The sequence below is a fragment of the Rhinolophus sinicus genome, chromosome 5 (assembly GCF_057876585.1).
Source record: "Rhinolophus sinicus isolate RSI-liver-muscle chromosome 5, RSI-T2T, whole genome shotgun sequence".
NCBI classification, from domain to species: Eukaryota; Metazoa; Chordata; class Mammalia; order Chiroptera; family Rhinolophidae; genus Rhinolophus; species Rhinolophus sinicus.
In genome coordinates this window covers 76,217,248-76,244,659 of record NC_142505.1, presented here as the reverse complement: position 1 = coordinate 76,244,659, position 27,412 = coordinate 76,217,248, and the positions used below count along the sequence as shown (strand labels likewise).

At 41.3% G+C, this 27,412-nt stretch overlaps 2 protein-coding genes and 1 pseudogene across 8 annotated transcripts in view; 1 reads left to right on the top strand and 2 right to left on the bottom strand.

The window, feature by feature from the left end:
- The window catches only part of KIF3A (kinesin family member 3A), a 143,117-nt gene that overhangs the window by 43,060 nt on the left and 72,645 nt on the right, over nt 1–27,412 (top strand). For 6 of the 7 annotated variants that reach the window (XM_088798600.1, XM_019756045.3, XM_019756048.3 and 3 more), the window contains 8 exons: nt 715–871; nt 1,273–1,453; nt 1,669–1,779; nt 2,116–2,241; nt 4,337–4,390; nt 4,743–4,811; nt 5,354–5,478; nt 7,436–10,508. In XM_088798600.1, coding sequence (XP_088654726.1) covers nt 715–871; nt 1,273–1,453; nt 1,669–1,779; nt 2,116–2,241; nt 4,337–4,390; nt 4,743–4,811; nt 5,354–5,478; nt 7,436–7,484 — 872 coding nt within the window. In that variant the 3' untranslated portion in view covers nt 7,485–10,508. Of the gene's footprint in view, nt 1–714; nt 872–1,272; nt 1,454–1,668; nt 1,780–2,115; nt 2,242–4,336; nt 4,391–4,742; nt 4,812–5,353; nt 5,479–7,435; nt 10,509–27,412 lie in introns of those variants that run through there. The other variant, XM_088798598.1, reaches the window with a different exon arrangement.
- Nucleotides 16,299–16,753, bottom strand: LOC109460540 (cytochrome c oxidase subunit 7C, mitochondrial pseudogene; annotated as a pseudogene).
- IL4 (interleukin 4) lies at nt 17,878–27,177 on the bottom strand. The gene is made up of 4 exons (XM_019756017.3): nt 25,716–27,177; nt 25,395–25,448; nt 20,483–20,611; nt 17,878–18,144 (listed from the first exon to the last, which is right to left on the bottom strand). The coding sequence occupies exons 1-4, from the start codon at nt 25,845–25,847 to the stop codon at nt 18,049–18,051; spliced, it is 411 nt and encodes a 136-aa protein (XP_019611576.2). The 5' UTR covers nt 25,848–27,177; the 3' UTR covers nt 17,878–18,048.

Below are 27,412 nucleotides of genomic sequence, written 5' to 3'. Positions count from 1 at the left end.
TTGGGGTGACAATGGTTAACAAAACTACATAAGTTTCAGGTGTAGAATTCTATAATACATCATCTATGTATTGCATTGTGCGTTCACCACCCAGAGTCAGTTCTCCTTCCATCACCGTATAGTTGACCCCTTGTACCCTCTTCTACCATCCCCCCTCTCCCTTTACCCTCAGGTAACCACAAAAATGTTATAAACACTAAAGATATATATTAAAAACTACTTGCTGTAAGTTCTACCTGATATTTTTATGTGTTCATTTTATACCTATGTGTGACTTTTGCTTATTTATTGTAATAAGTTTTGGGGAGGTGTTTTTAGAGCCACTTAATTTTGTACCTGGTTATCAGACAAAAGTAACTAAAAAACCATATTGCTTTTTTGACCATATATGTTATTTGGGGACACACAGATCTTTGCTTTATTTATTTGGCTTTCTTGTTAATCTCTCTTTTTTCCCCTGCTCATCTGTTTTGCTTCTCTTTCACTTATTTTTGTTCTTAGTTATTGTGGCACAATTGGCAGCAGTTTGAATTTAGCAATTAGTTAAAAAGTTCTTCTAGGAACATAAAACATATTATTGATTTGAATTCCTTAAAATGTTGATATTTGATTTTATGTTATTGAGGAATGCATCTTTTATAAAAATGAAGATACTTTGTTCAAGTCTGAAGCATTAACTCTAAAGTGATTGTTACAATTAAATGACTCAAATAGGTAAAAAGAAAGTTTCCCCTGATAAGATGGTTGAAATGCAAGCAAAAATTGATGAGGAGAGAAAAGCACTTGAAACAAAGCTCGATATGGAAGAAGAAGAAAGAAACAAGGCTAGAGCTGAATTGGAGAAACGGGAAAAAGATCTTCTTAAGGCCCAGTGAGTACTACTGAATTGAGACGGATTTGTGATTTAAATTCTTGCTATTTTTCATAGGATGTATAAGCAAGAAAATTGAATAGTAATTAAAAACTTGATTTTTGTCTCCAGAGTAGCTGTTTTTGGATAGAAGGTTTTATTGACTATATTGTATTTCTAAAAGTTACACCTGTTTTGCTTATTTCCTCTCTATGTGGGAGGAAAAAATACCAGTGAATTTGAATTAATTATAGATTAAATCATGAATTAATACTACCCAATGGTATAATTTGATAGAGATGTTACATAATTATATTCCTGTTTTGAAAATTTGCATCCAAATTCTTGTTAAATTTTGGGAAACGGTATTGATAGATTAGTAGATAATCGATGATGTAGAGTGTTCTCATTTTAATCAACAGACAAGAGCATCAGTCTTTGCTAGAGAAATTATCTGCACTGGAGAAGAAAGTGATTGTTGGGGGTGTTGATTTGTTGGCGAAAGCTGAGGAACAAGAGAAACTGCTTGAAGAATCTAATATGGAACTGGAAGAAAGGAGGAAGAGAGCCGAGCAACTTCGCAGAGAACTTGAGGAAAAAGAGGTAATGTGATTTTTTGGTTTTGGTTGACACTTTGCCTAAGGTATTTAATTTTTCTACTGAAAAGCTAAATACCTGTGCTCTTAATAAATTGTTAAAGCAGATCTGTGGGTTGCTTTGAAGATAATAATTGCTAAACATTTATATTATTTGTTAAATAATTAAATTTGTGATTTAATGAAGAAAATTATTTTGAAGTTTATCAATTTTTGTCATAGCAAGAACGCTTGGATATTGAAGAAAAATATACCAGTTTGCAAGAAGAAGCACAGGGAAAGACCAAGAAATTAAAGAAAGTTTGGACTATGCTGATGGCTGCAAAGTCAGAGGTTGGTCTCTTAGAAATTCCCTACTAATGTCGTTCTGAACTTTTAAAAAAAAGAATTCCTTGGATTAAGGATGGTTAAGAATCCTAAAGGAATCATAATCTGTGCTTACAATTTTAAAGGAATAAAATTTTCTCCTTATATGAAATTTTTAATTTTAGCTATTAAGCTAACGTGTTTAGTGGAACAGACGGTGATAGTGTTGTTCTGTCCACTGTTTTTGTGAAAGAACTGGATAAGCACTTCCAGGGCCTCTTAGGCCAGTGCCCTATGTCAGACGGAACTGTTTTGTATTTAAAATCTTGTTTGTCCTTAGTATTTTCACTGATTTTCTCGTAGATGGCTGATCTCCAACAGGAACACCAGAGGGAAATTGAAGGCCTGCTGGAGAACATTCGACAACTTAGCAGGGAGCTTCGACTCCAGATGCTCATTATCGATAACTTTATACCTCAGGATTATCAGGTAAGAGGGACGTTGTCCTACCTAGATATTAGGTCGCTTGGCTGGGGTTAAGGAGTAAGGAAAGACGATTTGTCACTTAATTGGTGCTAAATATTTACACTTCAGTTGTTGATGATAAAATTTTCTTGAACTAATGTTACCACATTTCACTTCAGCTGTTATCTTAATGCATAATTCTCTGTTTCTGTACCTAAGTATCTAAATAAGAATTTCTCAGCCCTTTGGAGGAATCCAGATTCATGTATAGCAGATCATTTCGTTCAGTGTCATTTTGTTACAACATTGATCAGAAAAACAGTTGCTTCCCAGCTGGGACCACTGTCTGTGTGGAGTTTGCATGTCTCCCCATGTCTGCGTGGGTTTTTTCCAAGTCCTCCTGTTTCCTCCCACACCTCAAAGATGTGCACATGAGGTGAATTGGTGTGTCTAAATTGTCCCAGACTGAGTGACTTGGTGTGTGTGACGTGCCCTCTGAGGGAAGGGTGCCCTGTCCAGGGTGGGTTCCCTCCTTTTACCCTGAACTTCTAAGACAGGCTCCAGCCACCTGCAAATATATTTCCCTGAACTAGGGTGAGCAGTTTGAAAAATAATTATCTTACTTATTTTTATCAATCTTTCTTAAATATATGTATACCTCACATTTATTTCAATGTTTAATATGAGGGTTTGGGGTCTTTATTTAGAAATTTGGTGAATTCTTTTGTGACCAGAAATGTTCCGTAGAAACTTAACTCTTATTTATATCAATTAGCTGGTTTCTTTATACGCCATTTTGCTTAAAGTTTCATTTTCCAAGAACCTATTGACGATGTTAAGTGAAGACTTACTGTAATTACAATCAGAATCAAGGTATAGGCCCTGTTTATTCATTCAGTGTCCTTCATCCTATAAATAGAATAAGCAGATCTCCTGTGCTAACTTTTTCTTTCTGCTTATGGATGCTAAGTCTGTTTGTGGTGTGTGATAAAATATACGTAACATGAAACTGATCATTCTAACTTTTTTATTTTATTTTATTTTATTTTTTTCTTGGGGAACTGTGTTTCTCCAGGGCCCATTAGCTCCAAGTTGTCCTTCAATCTAGTTGTGGAGGGCGCAGCTCAGCTCCAAGTCCAGTCGCCATTTTCAGTCTTAGTTGCAGGAGGTGCAGCCCATCTTCCCATGTGGGAATTGAACCGGCGACCTTGTTGTTAAAAGCTTGCGCCATCCGGCCGCCCCTCCAGAAGCTCAGCGGCAGCTTGGTGCCTTCAGTCTAGTTGTGGAGGGCGCAGCTCACTGGTCCATGTGGGAATTGAACCAGCAACCCTGTTGTTCAGAGCTCACGCTCTAACCAACTGAGCCATTTGGCCACCCCAATTTTAACTATTTTTTAAGAGTACAAGTTGGTGACATTAAGTATATTCACAATGTTGTACAATCATCACCATTATCTATCTCCAGATGGATGCTAAATCTCAATAATAGTATAATTTAGAAATCTCAGCCTCTATTTTTCTTTACTCAGAATTTTCCTCTTTCCAGTACATTTTAGTAAACTTAAAATATTGATTTTTTAAAAAATTTAGTTTGAATCTGTAGCTTTAAGAAATTTGTCTGAAAAGAAGCCTCAGTGTACCTTTCCTTCGGACGTCAGGTGTACAGAATTAATCTCTGGTTCTTGGTACACTCTCCTTGTTGGTCCTTGGATGGCCTGCTTTCATTTAGTTAATTATTTTGTAGTAAACACATCACCCCAAACAAAAGCTATGCCCATGGCAGTAACCTACTTCCAGTCAAATAGTTCCCTCTCCCTTCTTCCATCCGTTTGCCTCTTTCCAACTCAGGGTATCCATCTTCCTGAGTCCCATGGTCTCCATTTCCTTGCTTGTTATTTTTATATGGCTTAATTGCATCTACATATATATATATATATTTTTTTCATATATCTCTTAAAAGCAGGTATTTTTAAATGTATAAAAAGTGTATCATGTAGTATATAATGTTTTGAGACAACTTTTTCTCCCTAATATGTTAAGATTTTAGTTTCTTGAATATTTTTCAGTATTTTAAATGTTATTAAATATTAAAATTAGACTATCTTTGACTCTTTTAAAAGGAAATGATTGAAAACTATGTCCATTGGAATGAAGACATAGGAGAATGGCAGCTGGTGAGTATTACCTTCATCCTTTCATGAAATACTTGTGGAGTACTTCCTGTAGACTATAAATTTTGCTGGCTTTCCTGGGGAGAAAGGTGGTCCAGAGGACGAATCAGTTGAGAATCCGGTAGGGTGGATAAGAGGTTTCTCTGATTAGCTATATGATAACACACAGACTATTCAGTGGGAATTGTGTAGGTCAGGACTGCATAGGACTGAACGACCTCTGGGTCCCTTTCTGTTCCAGCATTTAGATCATGTTTAATACGTGTAACATCAGCATGTCTCATAGTAATTTGCTTATTCACAGTGTCAATTGCTAATTAAGACAATTGTCCTCTGTTTTTTTCCCTTTTTTGAGAAATGTGTTGCCTACACAGGAAATAACATGAGGAAGCAGACTCCAGTTCCTGATAAAAAAGAGAAAGATGTAAGAGTGCTTTTTTTTGTTTTGTTTTTTATTACAGTTGTTTCTTCATAGGAATGTGGGTCACTGTGTTATCAACATGATATCTGTTAATCAGCTGTGCGGAAAAGTCGGCCAGTCTCTAGGATGGGGTGATTACTAAGACAGTTCTGCTCCTTCAGTCCGGAGCAGGCTTATTTCTGCACAGGAGTGGCATGGAATCACTGTCAGTCACCCTTCACCGCCTTCTGCGTCATGGGCATATGCTCAGAGATTAGAATCTCCTTTTCAATGCTAGTCCTTTTTAGAGCTGTGAGAAATACAGCTTTAGGGAAAACAGCAGCAGTTTTTCTTTACTATTAAGGACTTTGTAGTGTGGCAGGTCTTATTCACCAACCCTTGGTGAATATTGCGATAAATGACATTAGAAGAAGGTATCTTTAGACATTTATTTGGTCTGGTCTTCTGTGGCTTTTTTCAAGGAGTTTATTTAGTATTTTAAATCTTTCCCCAAATCTGATGTAAATTCCTCCTCTGAGTATCTGGTATGTGTTTCCTTTTCTTAGCCCTTTGAAGTGGACCTTTCCCACGTGTATCTTGCCTATACTGAGGAGAGCCTGCGGCAGTCCTTGATGAAATTGGAGAGGCCACGGACCTCAAAGGGAAAAGCAAGGCCAAAGACAGGGAGAAGGTAAGGACTGTCTTTGCATACCGTGAAATAAGGCAATGAGATACAGTTAAAGAAAATTTAGTTAATGTGGTAAATGTTTTGGCTGATATATTTAAATATACATCAAAGTTCTTAGGTAGTTATGATTTGAGTAAATACAATCTTGCTAAAGAATCAGTTTCTTTAGCCCTCCTAAGTAATAGAATTTATTATTAATGTATTTTGTTCTTTCCAAATGTGTCAGTCACCTACTATCTTAATTCCTTAATTCTTACACTGATTCTTCTAGAAGATGCTAATTAATTTGCCTGGTTAGAGTCCCAAGTTATTGTACTCAGCTGATTCATTTTTCTATCATAAAAATTGTCCCAAGAACCTTGATTTCCTCAGTTGTTGGTTAAAGAAAGCTTCCCTGACCATCTTTTCCTCTCTTTTGGGTACTGGTTTTGACTGTTGAGTCATCTGTATGTGTCATAACACGAGCCCAGGGAAACCAGAATGTGAGTGCCTTGGGCTGGGTTTATTTCTTCTCTCCCTACCCTGCATCAAGTACTGTTCAACTTGCTTAACTGGATGTAAGACTTTGGGGCTCCTGAAATGAGAGGAAATAAGCTTATTTTTCCCTGCTTTGAGGACATAGATTTTTGAGTAGGGGGAAGTTGTATTTTTGTGTGGCATAATCTCATAGACAACCTAACAGTAATAAATTTGGGATAGTTGAACTTGGGGGGAAGAATCAATAGCATATTAAAAGTATACAAATTTTTACAATCTTTAGTATTTAGGTGTCAAGAGGTTAAAAACTTTTCATATTCCAGCAGAAGCCATGCATGTAATATTTATGAATGGAGCATAGCAGTTCAAAAAACACACAAATCCCTCTACTTGTTTCACTTTTCCACATTTAATAGGGATGTGTTCCTCTTAACTCTGAAGTTAGTAAGAAAAATAACAATGCAAGTGTGATGATAAATACTAAGAGAGTTGGCCTCATTGTAGGCAAAAAATAGGCTGTGGTGGGGACTGGGGCAAACTGGAGAGTGGTGGGCCTAACGTGAGTGGCTGCTGCCCTGCTCTTGCTTAGTTTTGGGACTAGAGAGCCCCTGATTTCTGAATCCTATTGTTTCAAAGGAGAAGCCAGATATTGAATTATTTGCATGAGATCTCTCAGTCTTTAGTCACTTTTGTAAAACTATGTGGACCTAAAACAAACAGAGAAATAATTTAATATAGTGTTTGGATATAGTTTTCAGAATGCTCATTTTAAAATATATACCTTTTTGATTTAACCAAAAAAAAAAAAAGAAAATAAAAAGCATGTGAGCCAAAAACATTAGATGAGCCAAACCCAGCGTCTCTGTACACCAGAATTAGCCTGCTGTATTGTGAAAATGATAGATGACCATGAACATAGATAAATACACACAATCAATGGTTTATTGATATTACATTACATGATAATTCAGTGTAGTGTTCCTCATGAGACATGCACAGTTCAATGTGCTAAGCAAAATTGCAGTAAACATGGTACATTTATGTGGTGATTTCCATCAGCCCCTACACGTGCATCTGTGCGGTGTTGCCTCAGATGATGTGTGTCTCTGATTTTTATGGAATACACCTGTGCCTGTAGCATGCCGCAGAGCGGTAGTCAGGGGGGTTTGGTGTGGCAAGCATGCAGCCCACTTGGCCTGGCCACGTAGTCTAGTCCAGTTTTGGAAATTATCATCCACTTAGGCCCGCACCACTCTGGGTGGGTGGGGGGGCGGCCTGCCATGCTCTCGCACCTGCTCTAGCTGACCTTTCCCTGGCCTGAGACAGTGCGCATGAGCTGATCTCGTAATGATCAGACTTGTCAGGCCGTGGCCTATTTCTAGACGTTGTGGTCGCCCAGTGTTTTCTACTACATAAAGGAAAGTGTTTGCATTTCAGTCTTTGAGGAAAGCGTTCATGTTTTCTTTTTTTCTTCTCCAAACAGAAAGCGTTCTGCAAAGCCTGAAACGGTAATTGACTCTTTACTTCAGTGAATGTTACAGACTGAAAATCTCAATAAAAATTAGTGATATTCTCATGCCTGGACAAAATCTTTAATTAAAACACTGAAGACTTTTGTGTAATTTCAAATAATGGACGCTGTAAATCATGGAGTGAGACTGGAATAATTTGTCTAATAACTGTTAGTCTATATATATTAAGTTAACATAGCATATTAAAATTGCACAACTGGTAGTTTAGATTGTTGTATTACTCTTCAGTTTATACTATGCAGGGAAGTTGGGGGAGCAGCTCATACTATAGAGTCGCAGTTTAAATGTATACATAAGCCTGCTAGTAATTTACTCAACTACTGTTTGTTTAGATAACCAGATATTCAAAATAGAAAGAAATGTATATCCTATTTTGCAGACAGACAGTAGCAGCTCTAATTGTCCGATGTTGGGCTGTTATATACGCATGTATGGGCCACAAAACGAAGAAATGATTCAATCATAACCCCGCCCAGCCTGTTTAAATATGTTCTAATTTTTATACTATCAGTCATTGCATTTTAAGTATTAGATGACTGATCTTACTGATCTGTAGAAAATTTATAATTTGGCAGTCATACTTTAGAAGGGTACATGTTTAACAAACAAACTTGAAAATGTGTTTAATCTGCATCTCTCTTGACCTTTTTTGCCACTTTGAGTTCAAGTCAAATATACTTTTTTGTTCTGGTTTCATGTTCTCCTGAAACATTGAATTTGTACCTAAACATAAAGGAGTCACAGTGGCAGAAAATTGAGAAGCTAAACAGTGGTCACTAATCTTTACCCATATGTGTATATTTTTAAAATTGACTTTGAAGTGTGTTAGTGGATGCTTTCCTTTGAGTTCTAAATTTTGATGGAAATTGCTTTGTATCTCCCAATTGAGAAAGGTCTCTATTTTCCAAAAGATACAGCCAAAGTAAGACAAATATCTTTTAATTCTTTGCTTTTAAAACACTTGTTTTTCTTCATATTTTATTTAAAAAATATTCTTCCCTGAATTTCTTCCATTGACAAACCCAGTTAGACCATATTCCTCTAAAAATAAAGAATATTTTTATTTTATAGTAAAATAAGTTGTAATAGGATTGTATTTTCTTTTGTTGGCTGCTTACAAAATTTGTATATTTTTGAACATTATGCTACAGCTACACCACTTACTGTATCTTTTATGAATTTTAAAATTATGTAATCAGCCCTGAAACATTGGTTGCAAGTTTTGAGACTTCATAAATTAGTATTTATGAAATTAACATTGTTTTAAGGAGTTTGGTTAAATATTGGTTTATAATTACAAAGCTGTGTATGGGGGGGGGGTGAATGAAGGTGGTGTACTTGTGCAGTGGTCGTAAAAATGTGTCCATAAACTTAAAGTACATTCTGAAGGGGTGTGCTAAATGTCCTGTGTATGGTGCGTATTTTCTAGGTAATAAGAATTGCATTTCACTGGCAGCATTTTCTTTGTAATGTGTAAGATAGTTAGAAGTTTATAACTTTACTCTGTGGGGCATTGTTTACGTACTGTGAAGACTTGAGGTGAATTTATGTTTGTAAAAGCTTTGTGTCAGCAAAATATCTCAGCAATTACAGATGCATATTAACTCTGTTAGTAATTACTCTAGAGAAATCTTAATTTTACCAGTAGAAAGAAAAGATGAATACTTCTTTTTATAAGTCCATATTTCTAGTCTTTAACCATGCAGTTAATAAGAAAGGAATAACTTTTACATTAAGCTCTAAAACAATATAGAAAATTTAAGCCAGTATGTTAGATTTTTTCTATTCCACTCCACTGCAGTAACAAAAAACAACCTGTGGAAAAAAATCAAAGCATTGAGAAATTGAAAAAAAAACAACAGGCTGCTTTAGCACAGTTTTTTGTGTTTTTTTTTAAACATTTACGTTAGAACTGTTTATATCAGATGGACAATGAATATTCATCTTGTGAAATACCAAAATTAGATATTTGAGGCAGGCCTGATAATCCAGGTGAAAATATGGACACTGACTTCAGAGCTATTCATTTAGCTCCAGTCAGAGCCGTTTCTGCACATTTATTGTGTTTTTGTGCACAAATGAAATATTTTGTAACTTCAATATTTATTTTATGAAAGGATATAGATGAACAAACTTGCTCATTATATGAAATAGGAAGATTTATAATGAGTGTCACATATAAATAGGGTTGTTTTGTTTTTTAAAATAAGTTTTGAATGGGTATTTTTCTCTTTAATTTAAAGTAGTAATATTTATTTATTAAAAGGACCTTAGTAGAATGTTGGTTGTGGTATGTTCTTTAATAAACCCTGTAATTATATATACTAATAATTAGGATGTTAAAATGTAGTATTCCCCATTTTTGTTTAGTTTCTCATAAAGTGTAAGTTTAATCGGGGTGGGGGGAGGGTCTGTCTCTATGTGTTTATCGCGCAAGTAGAATCCGTTGACAAGCTGTGTCATCTACTTTTCTAGGAAAAGGGGACCTATTTTTGCAGCAAGAAATTTAAGGTTACTTTGGGGGTGGTGCCACTTTATCTGTAACATGTTTTTTAAGTTATGATTATGGTTTTGGGGTTGTGTTTTTTGTGTTTCTTTTTAGTCTGTTAAAGATACCTTTCTCCTTAACTAAGGAAGGTCCCTCTCTTCCCTACAGGGCTGTGAATTAAGGAATGGGTAGGGTTTACACTTAATGCCAGTGTCTGCCCCATTTCTTAATGTATACATTTGTCTTCCTTTTTAGTTATTCTTTGTTCTAAAAATGCTAGAAAATATAGACCTTCCTAGTGCCTTTGAACTTACACTGTAGTCTAATTTAGATCATTAACAACTTCAGCAGCATTACTACAATACTGGATGCTGGCCAAAATTACAAATTGTACAATGAGTTTGTTGCATTAATTTCAAAAGTCACACTTCCATTGTATTTTATGTATAAATTGTATTTGTTCAAGTTGTACATATTGGTATTGTATATATACGTGCAGCATGGTTAAGTAAGAAATAAAAGTGTTTGCCTAATGTTTGTAGTAGTGATCTGACTCTTTAAATTATTATTTTGGTGTTTACATCCATCCTGATACAAATAGATGGGTTCTTCATGCCTGGCCATCTCAGTTTCATGTGATTACGAGAGGCCTGTGTAATTTCACACCCAGAAACCAGTGGTGTGAGTCTTTAAACAGAAACCATCATGAAACAGTAACCAGGGAGAGTTGTTTTTAAATGTGCTTCCTCTCATCGATAAAATTTATTTTCACCAAAAATATTTTTTATCCAGGTTTTGTTATCCTTTCCATTAGGTTTGAGAACAGAAACTTGTACTGTGTATGCACAGCGTATCTCACTAAAAGGTAGAAGGAGACATTTCTGAGTGGTAGCGATAGGATCTCTTTCAAAACATTTCAATGAGCTTATGGTATCTCTAAACCAATAGCATTGCTTGGGTTAGTGTTAATCGTGGATTCTTTTGACAAACATTTACCAGGCGCCGTGCTAGGAGGCCTTCACAGAGGACACTGAGAGGGTTTGATTTGTAGGCAAGTTTCAAAGGACTTAAATGTGCTTTTCACATGGGAGACTCTAATGGCCACTTTAGGGCTCGCTCTCTTCCTTTCCCCACCTGCTAGCTTATGTTGTAAACTGCATGTGTGTGGGATGTGAAGATAAAATGACAGGCCTGCCATGGCAGAAACAAGATAGTAACCGCTGCCTTCTTCGCAACCTCTACCCCTTTTCCCCAGCTGAGTTGGAGCTGTGATACTCACTTTCATCAGGCAACGCGCATTGTCCATTCTCCTGAAGACCCTCCAGAAATCTCTTTTAAAACCAAGTACGAACAAAATCAAAACCAAACAAATCCCCAAGTGTCAGTCTGAGGGACCATGGTTCGCCTGTGCCTAGGTGAACAGTAAGCACAGCTCTGAAGCCGCAGCTCTGAGCGAGCTGGAGGAGCCTTCCAAACCATTTGTCATGACATTATCTGAATGTCTCATTCTTAAGCTGTTGCATTTGCAAAGCAAATCAGATATTCAGTCCTCCTTCGGAAGTTGAACAAATGTGTGGGAAAATGATTATGAAGAGGCTACTTCAAAAAAGACCTGTTTCCTCTGAGCGTTTATCTTAGGCTTCCTGTGACCCAACCTTCAAGCTGCTTTTATCAACGTTATCAGAACATCACTTTGTCTTACTCAAACAGGCTCAGGGCTCTGACTGAAGAATATGACAGATCAGACGCCCTTCCACACCTGCTCCCCTCCCCCATCCCTGTTTAGAGGGCTGGGGAAATTTTAGTTTTTAATCAAAGGCTTTATTTCTCCAGTTGTACTGGGACTTTACAACCGAATACAATATTTCTCAGAGTTGATACCAATCTTAGCAAGAGGATATTGCCTAACCCAGCCCCAAAGTTCCCGAGTCATTACAGAAATACTCCGTTGACCTTGATTTCTACTCCATCATGAGTTCTGCTGCTCAGTCATCAGGTGTCTTCTGGATTTACTGTGTACCTATCCTGTGCTGAGCAGAAGAACCTTGCAAAGCTCACAGCCTCCCCCAAAGGGATAGGTGTCTGCGTAAATGGGGAAGGACAGTGCAGCAGTAGTGAGGAGTGCGAATGGCGAACTGCCAGGCGGCCCCGTCTTTCCTAGCAGCTAACAGTGCCTGGCACATGTCTACCTGACCAAGCGGTCAGAAACGCCGTAGTAGGGGAAGTGTTGTCTGGGCTGTTAAAGCAGTCTAACACGTGGATGAAGGCACTTCAGGCAGGAGGGACGTGATCTAGATGCTGTGTGCATTGATGGTATGTTTGGAAGTAGGGCAAAGGGGTGGGGATAGCTGAGCCTGAAACGGAAAGAGAGGCCAGGATTCTATTGTGAGTTTTCTGTAAGCAATGGGAAGCCGCGGAAGGATTTTAGGTGGGTCACTCACATGGTGTTTTAGAGAAACACTGCTGGAAAGCCCGAAGCATTAGGTAGGAGGGCGCTGGGAGAGCAGATGTGCACACCTGTGTGAGGCAGAGCAGCTGGCCCTCGTCTGTCCTCAGCCGGCTCTCTCTCTCATGACCGGTGCCTCTACTGACGGGACACACGGCTCTCTGCTTCTCTCTACTCCCATTGCCTAGCAGGTAGCCAGGTGTGCAGTCGGCACACAAAACATCAAAACATGCTTGTGTTTGGTTTAACACTATCGGAAACAAGACAGGAACAGATCGCTTGGAGACTGAAAGCTGAACTAGGAAGAAGCTGACGGGAAGGATAGATTAGAAGAGAAACATGCTTTTTTTAAATTAAATTTATGGGGGTGACATTGGTTAGTAATAATGATATAGGTTTCAAGTGTACAATTCTGTAATACATCATCTATATATCGCATTGTGTGCTCACCACCTGTCAGTTCTTCCATCACCATATATTTGACCCCCTTTACCCTTATCTCCCACTCCCCTCCCCCCTTTCCCTCCGGTAACCGCCAAACTGTTGTCTGTGTCTGAGTTTTTGTTTGTTGCTTTCAGTTTTATATCCCATATATGAGTGAAATCATATGGTTCTCAACTTTTTGTTTGACTTATTTAACTTAGCATGATATTCTCAAGATCCAGCCATGTTGTCGCAAATGGCCGTGTTTCAGAGAGCCGAAGAGAGAGTGTCTGAGAGCACAGGGCACAGACCAGCTCAGGAAATGTGAGGCCTGGCGACTAACTCGGAAGTGTAATGCTCTACCTGAGAATGGAACTTGGACTTGCGCCCACAAGTTGAACCAAGGCATCAGCCCTGCGACGAGCGACAGTCCCTGCCCTGGCCTCTGTGGGAGCTGGGAGGAGCTGAGAGCTAACCTTGCTTGTGCGCTGGCAGACCCGTGTGCCTTGCTCCCGGGAAAGCTGTGCGCTGTGCTCTGCCCTAAAACCCTCCTTTCTCAGATGACTTGGGCACCCTGAAAGACTGGCAGAGATGACATGTGCAGGACAGTGGGAATAAAGACAGCAGGGCTCCTGGTAGGGACACACCAGTAGCAGCAGGAGAGCCCCAGATGTATTTTGATCAGAGGCCAGTATTTCTAACTGTGGCCCAAGGATGTTTCAATAGAAAACAGTCAGCCGTAGATTTAAGCAAAATGTTTTTTCTTCATGCGTTTACTGAATAAATATTTATTACCTGCTAATGCCACTTAAAGATACAATGTATTCATAGGTAACAGGCAGAGGTAGCTGACAGCAGGCAGGGAGGGGTTCAGCCTCTGCTGTCGATGTCACCCATTCCATGCACAGGCGAGACGCATGGCATGTCCCACGAAGCAGGTATGGGCTGTGGCTGAGTTTCCTCAGTGAATGTGTGCAAATGACAGGCATCTCAACTTTCACTCAATCCTCAAGTTTCTTCCCTCATTCTTTGTATGTGTGTCTTCGATTCATGTCCTCTCACTCCGTTGGTAAACGTAAGGGCTTACTGTTGGGTGTTTCTACCCAGAGCCCTGTCTGGCAGTAATTAGAAATGTTAGTTGCGTCTTAACCATTGAAACTCACCTTATGACAGGCCTGCCTGGAGCCCGCACATGTCCATCCTTTCTGTGGCCCATGCTAAATATTCTTCCAACAGCCGTTCTTTTACCATCCTGGCCTCATACACAGACTCTAACCCACAACTCATATCCTGTGGTGGGCTACAGCTCACATTAGCCATTGAATGCAAATGAGCCTCAATCAAAGAAGAAAGGAAACTAGAATTTTCAGTGTGGCCTTAGAAGGCTCCATGACTCTCTTCGGTACTTGTTGTCCTTGGCAAGCTGGTATTTCATGTGGGCAGGGTGAAACTGGCTGTGGTCAGGGCGAGACTTGAAGCTTTTGATTTTTTTTCCCCTTATTTTGAAAGGGTTAAAAAGATGTTACATGTTTTGGTATAATTTTAGTACTAGTATTAATTTTTGCCGCATGTGTAAGCGAGGATGAAAAGAATGCGCATTCACTGTTACTAGATCCATATTCTTGCAGCGCACGTCTTTAAAAGGCAAGTTTCAATGACTAGACACTCGGGTTTTTTTCCCCTTTAATTTTTTTAAATAACAGCTTTATTGAGATATAACTCATATGCTATAACATTCATCCTTTTACAGGGTACAAGTCAGTGGATTTTAGTCTATTCACAGACTCATGCAACCATCACCACTATCTAATATAAGAACATTTCCATCACCCAAAAGAAGCCCTGTACCCATTAGCATCACTCCCATACCTGCGTCCGCCCAGCCGCTGGCAACCAGTATTCTGCTTCTTGCCTCAATGGATTTGCCTCATCTGGACATTTCATGTAAATGCAATCATAAATACCACATGTGGCCTTTTTGTGTCTGACTTCTTCCACTTAGCATAATGTTTCCAGGGTTCAGCCGTATTGTAGCCTGTGTGTCAGTACTTCATTTCTTTTTATTGCCAAATAATATTTTGTGGTATGGACATACTACGTTGTGTTTATCCATTCGGCAGTTGATTGACACTTGGGTTGTTTCTAGTTTTTTGCTATTAATGAATAATGCTTCTGTGAACATTTGTGTAGAGGTTTTTGTGTGGACGTAACATTTTCAGTTCTCTTTCAGTTCTCTCCTCTACCTAGGAGTGGAATTGCCAGGTTGTCTAATAACTCTGTTTAGCCTTTTGAGGAACTGCCACACTGTTTTCCAAAGTGGCTGTACCATTTTCTTTTCTTTTCTTTTCTTTTTTTTTTTAATAGGGAATAGCTGGACAAAGTGACTTGGATTCAATTGCATCAAACTGAGAGAAAAAAATAAAATAAAATAAAGTTTCAGATCAAATATATGGTGATGGAAGGAGAACTGACTCTGGGTGATGAACACACAATGGGATTTATAGATGATGTAACACAGAATTGTACACCTGAAATCTATGTAATTTTACTAACAATTGTCACCCCAATAAATTTAATAAAACAAAATTTTAAAAAAATAAAAAAATAAAGTTTCAGCAAATCAGCAGTTTAACACTAGGGACATATAGGAAATCTAATGTTATTGGGAGGTGTGACCTAGGCAGCTGTTTCGTTCCATTAAGGGATATAGAATCACCCAGAGCAATTTTTCAAGAATCCAGAAATATAAACTTTATGTAAATACTATGTAAATATTCTGGTATTAAATATTGGTTTAAAAACAGTACAGCATCTCCTCTCACCAAAGTCTACAGGCCAAACAGACCACCAGTTTATAACCTCTGCTTTGCAGTATTCTCTAACACCAGTGGTATTCTAAAAGTAACCAAACTGGGATTACAATATTCAGTAGCTACTTTTTCCTCACCCTAATACAAAGCCTTAGAAATTAAGTAATTACACTTGATGCGGCAAGCAGCATTTCACTACTCATGTAAATTTGATTCAACGATACTGAGAGCCATTTTTTACCTCATTTCTACTAGTCAAAGCTCCAGAATAAATTAGTAATATTTCCTATGTTCTATCTTACGTGCTATTATGTTCCATTTCAAATACCATACTTCTAGTCGTGTAAACACGACTAATATTGGTCAGCAGCACATTTATCAAGGCAAAGATTTGTTTTAGGGTATAGGTCTGGAGGTGAAAAACGAAGCTCTTGAACTTTAATCTGTCATCACTATTTGGTTTCCCTCATGATTATCATTCATGGAGAAAAACCAATTTACTTCTTCAAAGTAAAGACTGAAAGTAAATCTTTACTCTCCCTTTAAACTATAAAATCTGAGAATTTAAGACGAAGAAACAAGCTAAATTATACATATTTTGGTCAAAAAACTAAGAGATATTACCCAAATAAAAAAGTATGCACATGCTCATTATCACATTTTGTATTTCAGAGAGGAGGCATTAAGGATTCATGCCATAAGTTTATTTACAAACATTTCTAGTATGTTGAGTTCAACAGTTTGATCCATTTTTCAAAGTGACTGCACCTCTTAAAATGCTCCTCTTCATGTCTGTTTCATGGATTAAGTAAAACATCCTTATTTTTTAAGCAGCTGGTGTCTTACTATAAAGAAAGGTGCGGCAAATCCAGATCCAAAGTACAGAGTCACCATAACTAGCAACTGCCACTTGTTTTCCACTGAAAATGGCAAATTCTTCCCTGGGCCCTCCTCATAGTGGCTTCTATGGACCACAGAGGTTGTGAACCTCCAGATGCTCTGTCCCAACATAGCGCTGTTGGAGGCCTGCAAAAGGCGCAGAGACCGAAAGCGGAGGAAATGGCGGTTCCTCCTTTTCTCACAACCTAGTTCCTCTGAGTCAGCTGTACCATTTTCCAATCAACCCCAGCAATGTCTGAGGGTTCCAGTTTTTCCATATCTTTGCCAACATTTGTGACTGTGTGTCTTTTTAGTTTTAGGGTTTTTTTTTAATTTTTAAAAATATTTTATCTTTGTGTGCATGGTCACATAGAGACTTAAAATGAAAGGCCAACAGTCTCCTGCCTTGCTTCCACCCATCCCTATTCCAAATCCTGTTCCCAACAAACCACCGTCCCTTTTTTGTTTTTCGTTTTTCTGGTGTCTACCACTGTAATTCCAAAGACCTCTTTATTTACTCACTATTGGATTTTTTCACCTTTTATTTTGAAAACTTTCAAACATGTATAAAAGCCAAGTAGTACAATCACCCCCCATGTACCCATCCCCAGCTGCAATAATCAACTCATGACCACTCTTGTCAACTATTTTTTTATTTATCAACTTCAGATATTGTATGTTGATTTCCGTAATAAAAAGTGAGGTTTACCTCAATCTATCCCTTCCAAGTGTTTTATAGTAAATTGTTTTTAGATCTTCTATTTCTTCTGCAATTTTGAATAAATACTTAAATCTCTTGTTCATCAACCTTAGGCATCATTGCTTACCTGACCCCCTCACCCAGTGAGTTGGGGCTATTAGTGTTCTACCTCTCTTCCCTTTCCTTCTGCTTTTACCTCTCAACTGTTTTCAGCTATACCTTTTATGTTGTCAGGTGGGTAGTGTTTACAGTCTGTTCTGTAATCACAATTATGTCTTCTGTGCTTTGTTTGTTGGTTCTAAGACTTGAGAATCAAGAGAATTTACATTATTAGTACTTTAAATATTCACAGCAGAGCCATGTAGTGTGTTAGAATTACATTCCCCCCCCCCTATAGATTCAGTACAACAACCCTTGTGCCGATGGGAGAAGAATGTTCTAAACATCCAGTTAATACCTTTTCAATCCTAAATTATTTGGTAGTGAGTAGGACTCACGAACCCACTCTGCAAGCTCTCTTTTTACTTATCATTTGCATCCTGTGTGGCCTTGTATTCTTTAATCATTGTGTGCATTATGTCCCCAGTTAGAGGGGGGGAACCCCTTGAGAGCGAAGCGATCTTTCCTTTTTTACTTGCACACTAGTTTCTCAGTAAATTAAATTGGTTTCCCCAAAAGTTGTCAAGTAAACAGCCAATGCTATTAAAGTGAAATCATGCTGTGAGGTTCTACATATACTTTATTTTATGATGAGTTATAAATATATAAATATTTTTAAAATAAGGCTATTAAAAACTCATAAATTAAAATATTCAGCTTCAACCCTTTGCGTATTTCTTTTTCATGGTCTGCTTTAGCCTTTCCAAGAGTTCTTTCAAGGTGATCTTCTTGTCTTCATTCACAGGGCAGGAGTTCTGCAGAAGAAACGTTTCATTAATTTGCATTGCTAAACATTTGAGTCTTGCTGTCATTCCTGGTTCCTGAGTCAAGCTAGTGGCACTTGCCACTTGAACAGTTATCAGAGCAGGGCCTCCCGTGTAGCTCGCCTCGGAGTCTGACTCTGTCACTAGCTAGGGCAGTAGGGTTTGCCTGTTTTCGGTGCGTTCTTACTCTCTCAGAAATGGTTACTGTACCATCACTATGGGTCTGCCTTCGGGGATGCCACAGTCTCTGGAGAGGCGTGTCACTCACAGCCAGGTGCTGCTCAGGAGCGTAACATGAAGGTGGAGGCTCAGACCTGGCCACTACTCCCCTGGGCCTTCTACGGGGCCACCTGGACTGCGGAGACGGGGTCTAGCAGTCCCTCTGCCCTCCTGCCCATTAAACAGCAACACCACAGCTTGGCCGCATGTCAGGTGGAAAAGAGTCCAGGTTCCTGGCACCAGGCCACTGCTTCCGTTTGAATCTTAGCCCTGCCAGTTTATTAATTTGCATCGCTTTAGGACAAACTGCTTCATTTATAAAAGCTTCAGTTTGCACCTTTGTAAAATGGGAACCGTAGTGCCCACTTCGTATGATAATTAAGAGGATTAAAAGAGAATGAGTGTAATGTCAGCTCCCTATTCCATCACCTTATCTTACAAATAAGGTGACAGGCCCAGGGAGGGGATGAGTGGCCTTAGATAGCATCCACTGTGGCTCTCCTTCCCTACAGTGTCAGTTCTGCCCTCTGTATTAGACTATTCCCATTGGAACATTAACAGGCTGAATATACCCCCACCTTACAAGAACTTCCCTCACTCGACACCGCCCTTCAGCTGTCAGTCCAGTCCAGTTCTCTGCAACCTTAGAGCAAAACACCGCAGAAGATTTTTCTCTGTTCATTGCTCCTTCCTTTTCACTCCTCCCACCCCATTGTCACTGGAAGCCACTTCATTCAGCCTTTCATTCCCACGTCCCACTTATATCGGCATCACCAGTGCCCCCCTCGTGCCAAATCCAACGACCATTCTCGCTCTTCATCTTACTTGACCTTTTGGTACATTTGACACAGGTGCTCACGTCTCGCTTCTTAAAAGAGTTTCTTCACTTGCCTTCCAGGGCACCGCACACTTCCATTTCCTCCTACTTCACTGGCTACTTCTCAGTGTCCCGCTGGCCCCTCTTCTTCCTGCCCTCTCTATGTGGGTGCCTCTGGGCTCAGTCCTTGGATCTCTTCCTTTCTCTGTGTCATTCAGGTCTAGGTCTTTAAGTAACATCTTTCTGAGAACTCTTCATTTTATATCACAAGGTCTAACCTCTCCCCTAAGCTTCAGACTTTTAGAACAATCTCAACATCTCCACTTGGCCATCCAAGAGATACCTCACAGTTACCATGACCAAAATTGAACTTCCGATCTCCTGCTCAGCCTCTAGCCCTGCTTCGCCCCCACTCTTCCATATCTGTAAACAGCAGCAACCATCCCACAAGGGCCTCAGGCCCGGAACCAAGAGGTCCCCTTTTCCTCTTTCCCTCACCCCTCACAATGGATCCGTCAGCTATATTTTTAGTTAATCCCAAATCTAAACCTCCACTGTGCTCACCCTTTCGAAACCACCATTGCCTTCAGCCTGGATTGCTGCGGTAACCCCCAGCAGGCCGTCTTGCTTCTACGCTTACCCTTATTCAGTCTGTTTACCACACAGTAGCCAGAGGGATCATTTTAAATCAGAAAAATCAGATCGCAGCCTCTGCCCTGCTCCAGACCCGGTGGCTATTCCCCCCTTACTTGTGGTGGAATCCAAATGCTCTGCGTGAGCTGGTTTCCTACTCTCGCTCACTCTGATCCAGCCACACTGGCCTCTCTACTGATCTGAACACGTGAAGCTCATTTCTAGTGAGGGCCTTTGCACAGCCAGGTGTCCCCTCTGCCTGGAATTTTCTTTCCCCAGTTAGTTATGTGGCCTGTTGTCTCACTGAATTTAAATATCTGCTCAGATGACATCACCAACTACTAAATCAGCCCTCTCCCCACTTATGTTCTCAATTCCCATATTTTCCTTCGAAGCATGTATCACTGCTGGACATCATGGCATGTTTGTTTGCTTTTCTAAGTCCCCTACTAGAACATTCTGTGAGAGCAGGGACTCTGCCTTGTCTTTACGACGGTGTCCCAGTGCCTAGAGCAGCACGTGGCACCCACGGAGCCTCAGCAGTACTTGCTGACGAACGAACGGGTTGATTGATGAAGGGCACTGTCACCCGGGAGGAACTCTCAGAAGGGAGGCTGCCGCGCGCCGGGAGCCCCGCTGTCGGCACCCCAGCGTACTTACCATGTTGGCCATGCTGCTGAGATTCCTGTGAAGTCTGCTCAGGTGTTTCGTGGTCTTGCACTGGTGTGTGTGGTACATCTGCCGAAGCTCTATTGCGGCCCTGCAGAAGGCTCCCTTCTCAGTTGTGTTCTAGAAAGAGAAATACCACAGCCATGTACCGGCTCTATTTTGAACATGGTGCAGAGATTTTTCCTTCTGCTTTCTTTTTTGCAGGAGGACACGTGGAGAAGGAAAGTTTGCTCCACTGTGGGTCAGGGATTCAAGGATTCCTGCCGTGGGGATGACAGGCTGCTTGCCACAGCCATAAACCTCTGTAAACAACCTCTCCCAGTTTCCTGCAGATGCAGCTGCCTTTCCTCAGAAGCTCCCAATTTCTTTTCCCTTCAAAGGTTTTGCTGAAAGGGTGCCTGAATAAAGTCACCCAGCTAAGCAAATGACAGAGTGGGCATTTGAATGAAGAACCACCCGTCTGTGGCCCAGGTCCGTTCACATGGTGCAAGATGCCTGCATGACTCATAGTCAGATTCTGCTTTTACTCATTCCTATAAGCTTTTCCTGGAAAGCCTACAGGCTTGTTGAATAAATGGATGCCCGTCCTTCGACTTGGCCAGTGCTGCTGTGGCCATACTTTCCACTTAGCCCGCCCCATGGGAGATGCGGAGTGTGTAGAAACTCAGGGTCCAGGTGAGGAGAGCAGACATTTCTGCATAGCTAGAGGTGAGTACCAGGGTCAGAGTGAGATGCCCCAGGAGTCTGGCCTTGGGAGATCAGGGAAGCTTCTGAGAGAGGGTGCCATCGAGCTGGGCCTGGGACAGGGCTTCTGTCAGGGGACTTCGACCTTGACATGCATGGTCAGACCCTCCTTGGAATGCCGGCAGCTCTGCTGTGGGTCTGGCCACGTGGCTCTCCCTGGGGACGTTTGGGCCTTAGAAGAGGGCATGAACAAGCGGGGAAGCAGATCTTGTGAACCTGGGAGAAGGCTGTGTCTCAGTGTGAACCAGGCCTGGCGTGTCCTCTCATTTCCACTGAAGAACAAAGTCACAAAGCCTGGAGAATGGTCTTAAGCTTCAGTCTGCTCCAGCTCGGACAAAGCTATCTCTACCCTCTGCCAGGACATGTTCTAGTCCCTTGCCACTCAGAGTATGGTTCATGGGCATCACCTGGGAGCCAGGTAGCAATGAAAAGTCTCAGGCCTCATCTCAGACCCACTGAATCACAAATGTGCATTAACAAGATCTCCAGGGGATTCGTATGAGAAGAACTGTCCAAGCAGCTTTTTAAGTTCTTAGCAGTCTCATATTTTTTTCTGGTTATCAAGGTGATGCATGTTTACTATAAAAATAATATATTCAACAAAAATGAATTCACTCATTATCCCACCAGCCAGGGATAACTACTGGTAACTCTCTTCCCAGGTTTTTTAAATACCTTTTTTTTTTTTCAAAATAGGGACCAGCTGTTGGTACTGCTTTGTAGCCTTTTCACACTTAACATATAGTACAAGCATTTCTTAAGTTGTTCATTGGTATTTGGAACATAGGATTGAGAGCTCTGTAGGAACCCATGGCATATGTGGACCCTAACAGATCAACCCCCTATTATTGCAGTTTTTCCTTCTGTAAATAATGTTGCAGTGAATCATCTGTGTAAATCTTGGTGTTTATCTCTTGTTTCTCTAGGCTGAATTCTACAAGCACCAGAATCCCAGACTACAAAAGCTTCCCCTTTCCCCTGTGGGGCCCATGGGGAAGGCCTTTGGAAGGACAGACATATTTAATGAGCTGGCTGAGAGGCCTCCTGGACCCTGGAGTCTAGTTGGAAATTTAAGAGCAGCACCAGTATCTCTGGGCTCAGGGAGTCAGGAATCCTCCCATAAATATGGTGCCCCTGGGGGTAAGCAGAGGTGGTGAGACCAAGTAGAAGGCAGCCACTACCACAGGTGCAAATGTAGGAGACCCCCGTGTGGTTGGAGGGAGAAAGTGAGGTTTAAGAGGACAGGAGACAAGAGCCCCTGTGCTTAGCTTCCATCAAAACCTAAAGAGACTTTTCTGACACTGGCTTGGAGCCTGGAAATTAAACTGCCTCTTAGTTTTGCGTATACAGCCATATAATATAGGGAAAAACCCTGTAAAGATACTTGTGAAAGGACTTCCTAAAGGTAATTAGGATACAATAGGAACTGAAAAGAGTTTGAATCAAATGGAAAAACTTTACAAAAAAATCCCCCAAAAACTAATTCTAAAGGCCTTTTTAGCTAAGGGCCTTAACATTTTAGTTCCATTCATATTGAAGCAACAGGATGACACCCCATCTAGACTGCTTTCAGCTGCTTGTCCCGCTCTCTACTTGTGTGTCTGTCATAGCTCAGGGGCACACTTTGATGACAGCCTAGCAGACCTGCAGTTCAGAACTGCTCAGGAAAAGAGACTCAAAAGGGAGGCCCAGGCACAAGCCATAGGAAGCCCACCCCTCAGGGGAATGTCAAAACGGCCGCTTCCTTCTGTGGCAGTAACTCCGTTAGAGTTCTAACTTGGTTCTTGACTAGCTTAATTCAGGGCCATAAAAATCCAGTCCTATTTGTGCTGTATCCCTTATCTCCACTTTTAGTCAGCCAGTACTGTTTATGGAAAATCCTCTACTTTCACTCAAAAAATATATATATTTGAGGGTTGGCATAGAGCTCTCTGAAAAATTATGAACTTTAGCTCTCTTTGGTAGGAAATACCTCCAATTAATGGCACACCCAAGAAATCCTCCATAGACCAGCCTGCTTTTGCTTGCTTTCCACTTTGCTGTTCCTCAGACCACCTTTATTTCATAGACACCCGGTAGGCATTGCCCATGAAGCGCAGGATTTAGATCCGCACGTTCTTGCCAGCAACTGCCGAGAGCAGGATGCTACCCAACGTGGAGATACAGGAATTCTTGATCCCCCAAAGAAAGTTAATACAATGGATGCGGGAAAGATGTTCCTCTTTGGGAACACAAAGAAGTAACTTTCCTTCCCACATACCACCTTTGTGGGTTTTGAAAAGCACAACCTTTCCTTGTTCTGAAATATCCTGATAGATTAGTAAGCAGCGCCGAGTCTTTGAGGAAAAGAAAAGGATGGAAAAATGCGATTGTTAGTCTGGGAGGAACAGAAGCAGGTCGGGGGAAGGCACCTGAGGCAGGTCAGAGTGAAGGAAGGCAGCGGGGATTTGTTTTAGGAGATGTCTACCTGTGTGGTGAGGGAAGTATGTGAGAACCCAATGAAGAGGCGGGCCAGGAGTGGGAGGAAATGGCGTGGGCAGGGCTGCAGGGTGGCTGCGTCTTCTAGAGACAGCCCGGGTGGGGTGGCCCGGGCTTGGAGTCTTGGGGGGTTTTGATCATCTCCAACCGCTGGCCCCTCCCTCTTAGAATTATTGCTTCTCTACAACCAGTTTTTGCCTTTAATCAAGAGTTATATCATCTTACAATAACACTTTCCACTAACTCAGGAGTTGGATAGCAACCAACTTTCAAAATCACTTTCATTTCTTCAGATGTGGAAACTGAGGCAAAAAGAGGTGTGCAAATTGACCAAAGGCTACACAGCTAGTTAATAGCAGGACCGGGGCTGACACCACAGGCTGTGTCACTTTCAGACCCTCAGCACGTTCTTCTTGGAGCCCTGCCCTTGGCTTTGGTAGAACCCACTCAGCAGTGTAGGCGCCCCCTGGAGAGCCTAGAGCACAATGCAATGGACTCCTGGCTATTTTATATACATATATAAAATATTAACATCACATAAATGTATAAAATTATACATTCATATATAATTTTATATGTATGTAAAATTTCCAAGTCCTTACTTACAACCTATTTGATGGACAGAGTCTGATCCATGATAAGATTCTGAAGGACAAAATTATATATGTTCTTATATAATATATTATACATAATATTATACATAATTACATTATGCTAGTATATATTAGTGTAGATCAGACTCCTGGAATACTCTTAAATGAAAGGAGATATTCAGGTAAAGACCTGAAAAACAGTTTTCTCACGAAGCAGGATGGGCCTGTTTCATGGCCTGGTCCTGGGCTATGGCCCTGCCCAACCCACAGGGCTGCACTGCTGGCCAGGCTGCCCCCTCGGGTACACACGGAAAGCAGGTGGTTAGGAGACCCTGGTAAATTGAAGCTTTGGGTTTTTCATTCTCAGTCGTGTGTTTCCATGAAAACAGGAACTGGAGTGCACAAAGCTATTGATAGGCTGTAGTCAAGTGTTTGTCAGAGAAAACGCACTATCAGCTGTCAAATCTATCTCCTCCCACTGCAGATAGAGGGGCGGGGGTGAGGCGGTGCAGGAGGTGGAAAGGCAAGATGCCCGAGCAGCCTGAAGCAGGGATGGTTGGACCCCACCTGGTAGGATGGTCCGGACCAGGCTGGAGGGCAGCCCGCAGGCCAGAGCAAGGAGCCGGTGGACTGCAGAGCAGGAGGGCTCGGCAATACCTTCTCTGTTGCCATAGGAAGTCTCTTAGACAAAATGAAAGCTCCCTCAACCTGTAATCTCAATATCTGCTTTTGTGAGCGTATTTTCGGAAATGTACGGGCCAGAAAATTCTCTCTTCCAACAAGCGCTTATCGAATGCCTCCTATATGTCAGGTACTAGGCTGGGGCTGGGTGAAACCCTAAAGAGCTCTGCCTTGACCAGGACCTTTGGATTACAAGATCCAAGCTATCTCTTACACGTCTTCTAAATCAAGTGAAACCAGAAACACCAAAACGTATTTTGAGAGTAAAGATCAGAATTCTCATTATAGTTAATTTGGGCCCGTTCGCTTTCTGTTAAAAAAAAAAAAGTTTCCTGTCCAAACACTTATGGATGGCTGTCCTCTCCCAAGTCACCCATCTGCCGAAGCCGACCTGGGGCAGTTCTTACCTTTGGGGCAGGCAAGACTTCTGCTACAGTCAGCTCCATGCACCCGTCCTTGGTCTAGGCAGGAAAAAGAGAGCAAGAGACAGTTACCTCCAACTGTACAGACTACGTCCAACCAAGCATCTCTCCCTCCCTCGAACTGAGAGCACGTCCTACAATCCCTCAGAGAGGAAAAGTGCCAAGCGAGAAGTCTCTGCTCTCCCATCCTGCCACCAACCACCAACTACCAACTTCTCTAGAAGCTGCTATGCTCCTCTCACAGTCGAAGAAATACCCACGGCATCACCCAACATCTGGAGAGATGGTGCCAGATAGCTTACTCACCTTTGCCTCTGTGAGGCGGTTCAGTGTTTCGATGATCTCCCGCAGGAGAATGCGCTCGCGCCCCTGGATGCAGTTGCCGGTACATGCTAGCAGGCAGAGCAGAGCTGGGACCAGGGGGGAGGCGAGATGCATTAATAGGTCTCTATTTGTAATGACGGTGTGAGACAATTAGTTTACCAGGTGAAGCTAACAATGCAATTCTGACAGAGATATCTCTATATATAGATTTAAAATTGCTGAAACTGAGGGAAAATGAGTTTACATTGGAAATTTTCATTACACCAGGTTGGGGCCAATCAGCGCCTCTCTTCCAGGAGAAAAAAATGCCTCACAGAAACAGGTAAAATGTTCCTGTGAAATCAGACCAATAGGAAAATGAAACTTTTTTAAAAAATTAACTACAAAGTATCAGCATAGGAAATTACACCATAATTTGCTCTTTAGATTAATCTTATCAGCTTGGGGTTATGCTGGCTTTTTGCTTTGAAGGAAGAGGCCACAGGTGTCCGAATTTGTTGTAGTGCAATCCTCCTGGGGAAACACAGAGTAATATCAAGAAAGCTTGACTTGAATGGTATTTCAACCTGGCTTTTTCCAAGTATGGGTGGCATCTTGGAAACTTTCCTTTTGTGGAAGAGCTGACCTGGGGTTCTTTCTCTGGGTAGAACGGAGGTAATGACACAGATCCTCTCCACTCCTGGCGCTCAGACAAGCCGCTCTTCCAGGTCTAGGTCTTTGCCAAAGGACGGGTCACACCAGGTGGGGCTTCGTTTGGGTCCCAGCAGGTCCTTAGGTCTTTCACAGTAAGGGGGTCCTACGCAAGTTAGGACCATCCCAAAGTTTCAGGAGTGGCCACTGTTGAAATGGAACTTAACTACACGTTCAGCTCGTTAGGAAAAAGAGCCGCAGCCTGACTGATCTACAAATCAGCTGTCTGTCCATGCCCCACCGTCCACCCTGCTGCCTGAGCCTGATTTCCGGGACCTGGTGAGGTGCTGAGTATCTGCTCTGTTCACTCGGGTGCTGCAGGATTCCTGTACCCAAACACGGCACGCTGCTTTCTCCTGGAACCTTCCCTTCCCTTTCCTCTCCACTTCCGTCTCTTGGTTTCTGACCTTCCCCTCTGGGAGATCACACAGAAAAGAATCCTGCTAAGGTCGTTCCTGCATTTTGGATCTTACGACAGTGCCTTGTGCTCTTTGAAGGAGAAGACCTGTCTTATTGTATCAAGAAGGTCCTTCCATCATTTTTAGGACGTGTCCATGGAATGCGCCACAAGTTTGCCAAACTCACACAATGACTCCTGACGCCAACTACGGGGAGTTGGGTCAAACTTCACAGGTGAAGGGCACAGCCTCTACAAGACCGCCTGCACTTCACACACCAGCTGCAAATTTGGGGGTTTCAGTCCTTGCATATATTGTGACATGATTACCTTAAGAGAACATCTGCCATCTCATACAGATGCAATGAAAAAAGGAGAAGACAAAAAGTTCTTTTCCTTGTGATGAGAACTCTAAGCTGTACTCTCTTAACAACTGTCCTCATACACACCATAGAGCAGTGTTAACTGTAGTTGTCATGTTGTAATGACATCCCAGGGCTTTATCTTAGAACCGAAAGGTTGTGGTTTTTAACCACCTTCATCCACCTCTGGTAAGCACAAATCTAATTTTTTTCCTATGACTTTGTTTACT

Excerpts from the sequence above, each read along its gene's own strand:
- IL4 (XM_019756017.3), bottom strand. The coding sequence starts at position 25,847 with ATGCATCTCGCCTCCCCCCTGGTCCCAGCTCTGCTCTGCCTGCTAGCA. Across the intron at positions 20,612-25,394 it reads AAGTCTTGCCTGCCCCAAAG|AACACAACTGAGAAGGGAGC; the intron begins GTAAGAACTGCC and ends TTCTCTTTCTAG. Across the intron at positions 18,145-20,482 it reads TCAGCAGCATGGCCAACATG|AACTCCTGCCCTGTGAATGA; the intron begins GTAAGTACGCTG and ends TTTCTTCTGCAG.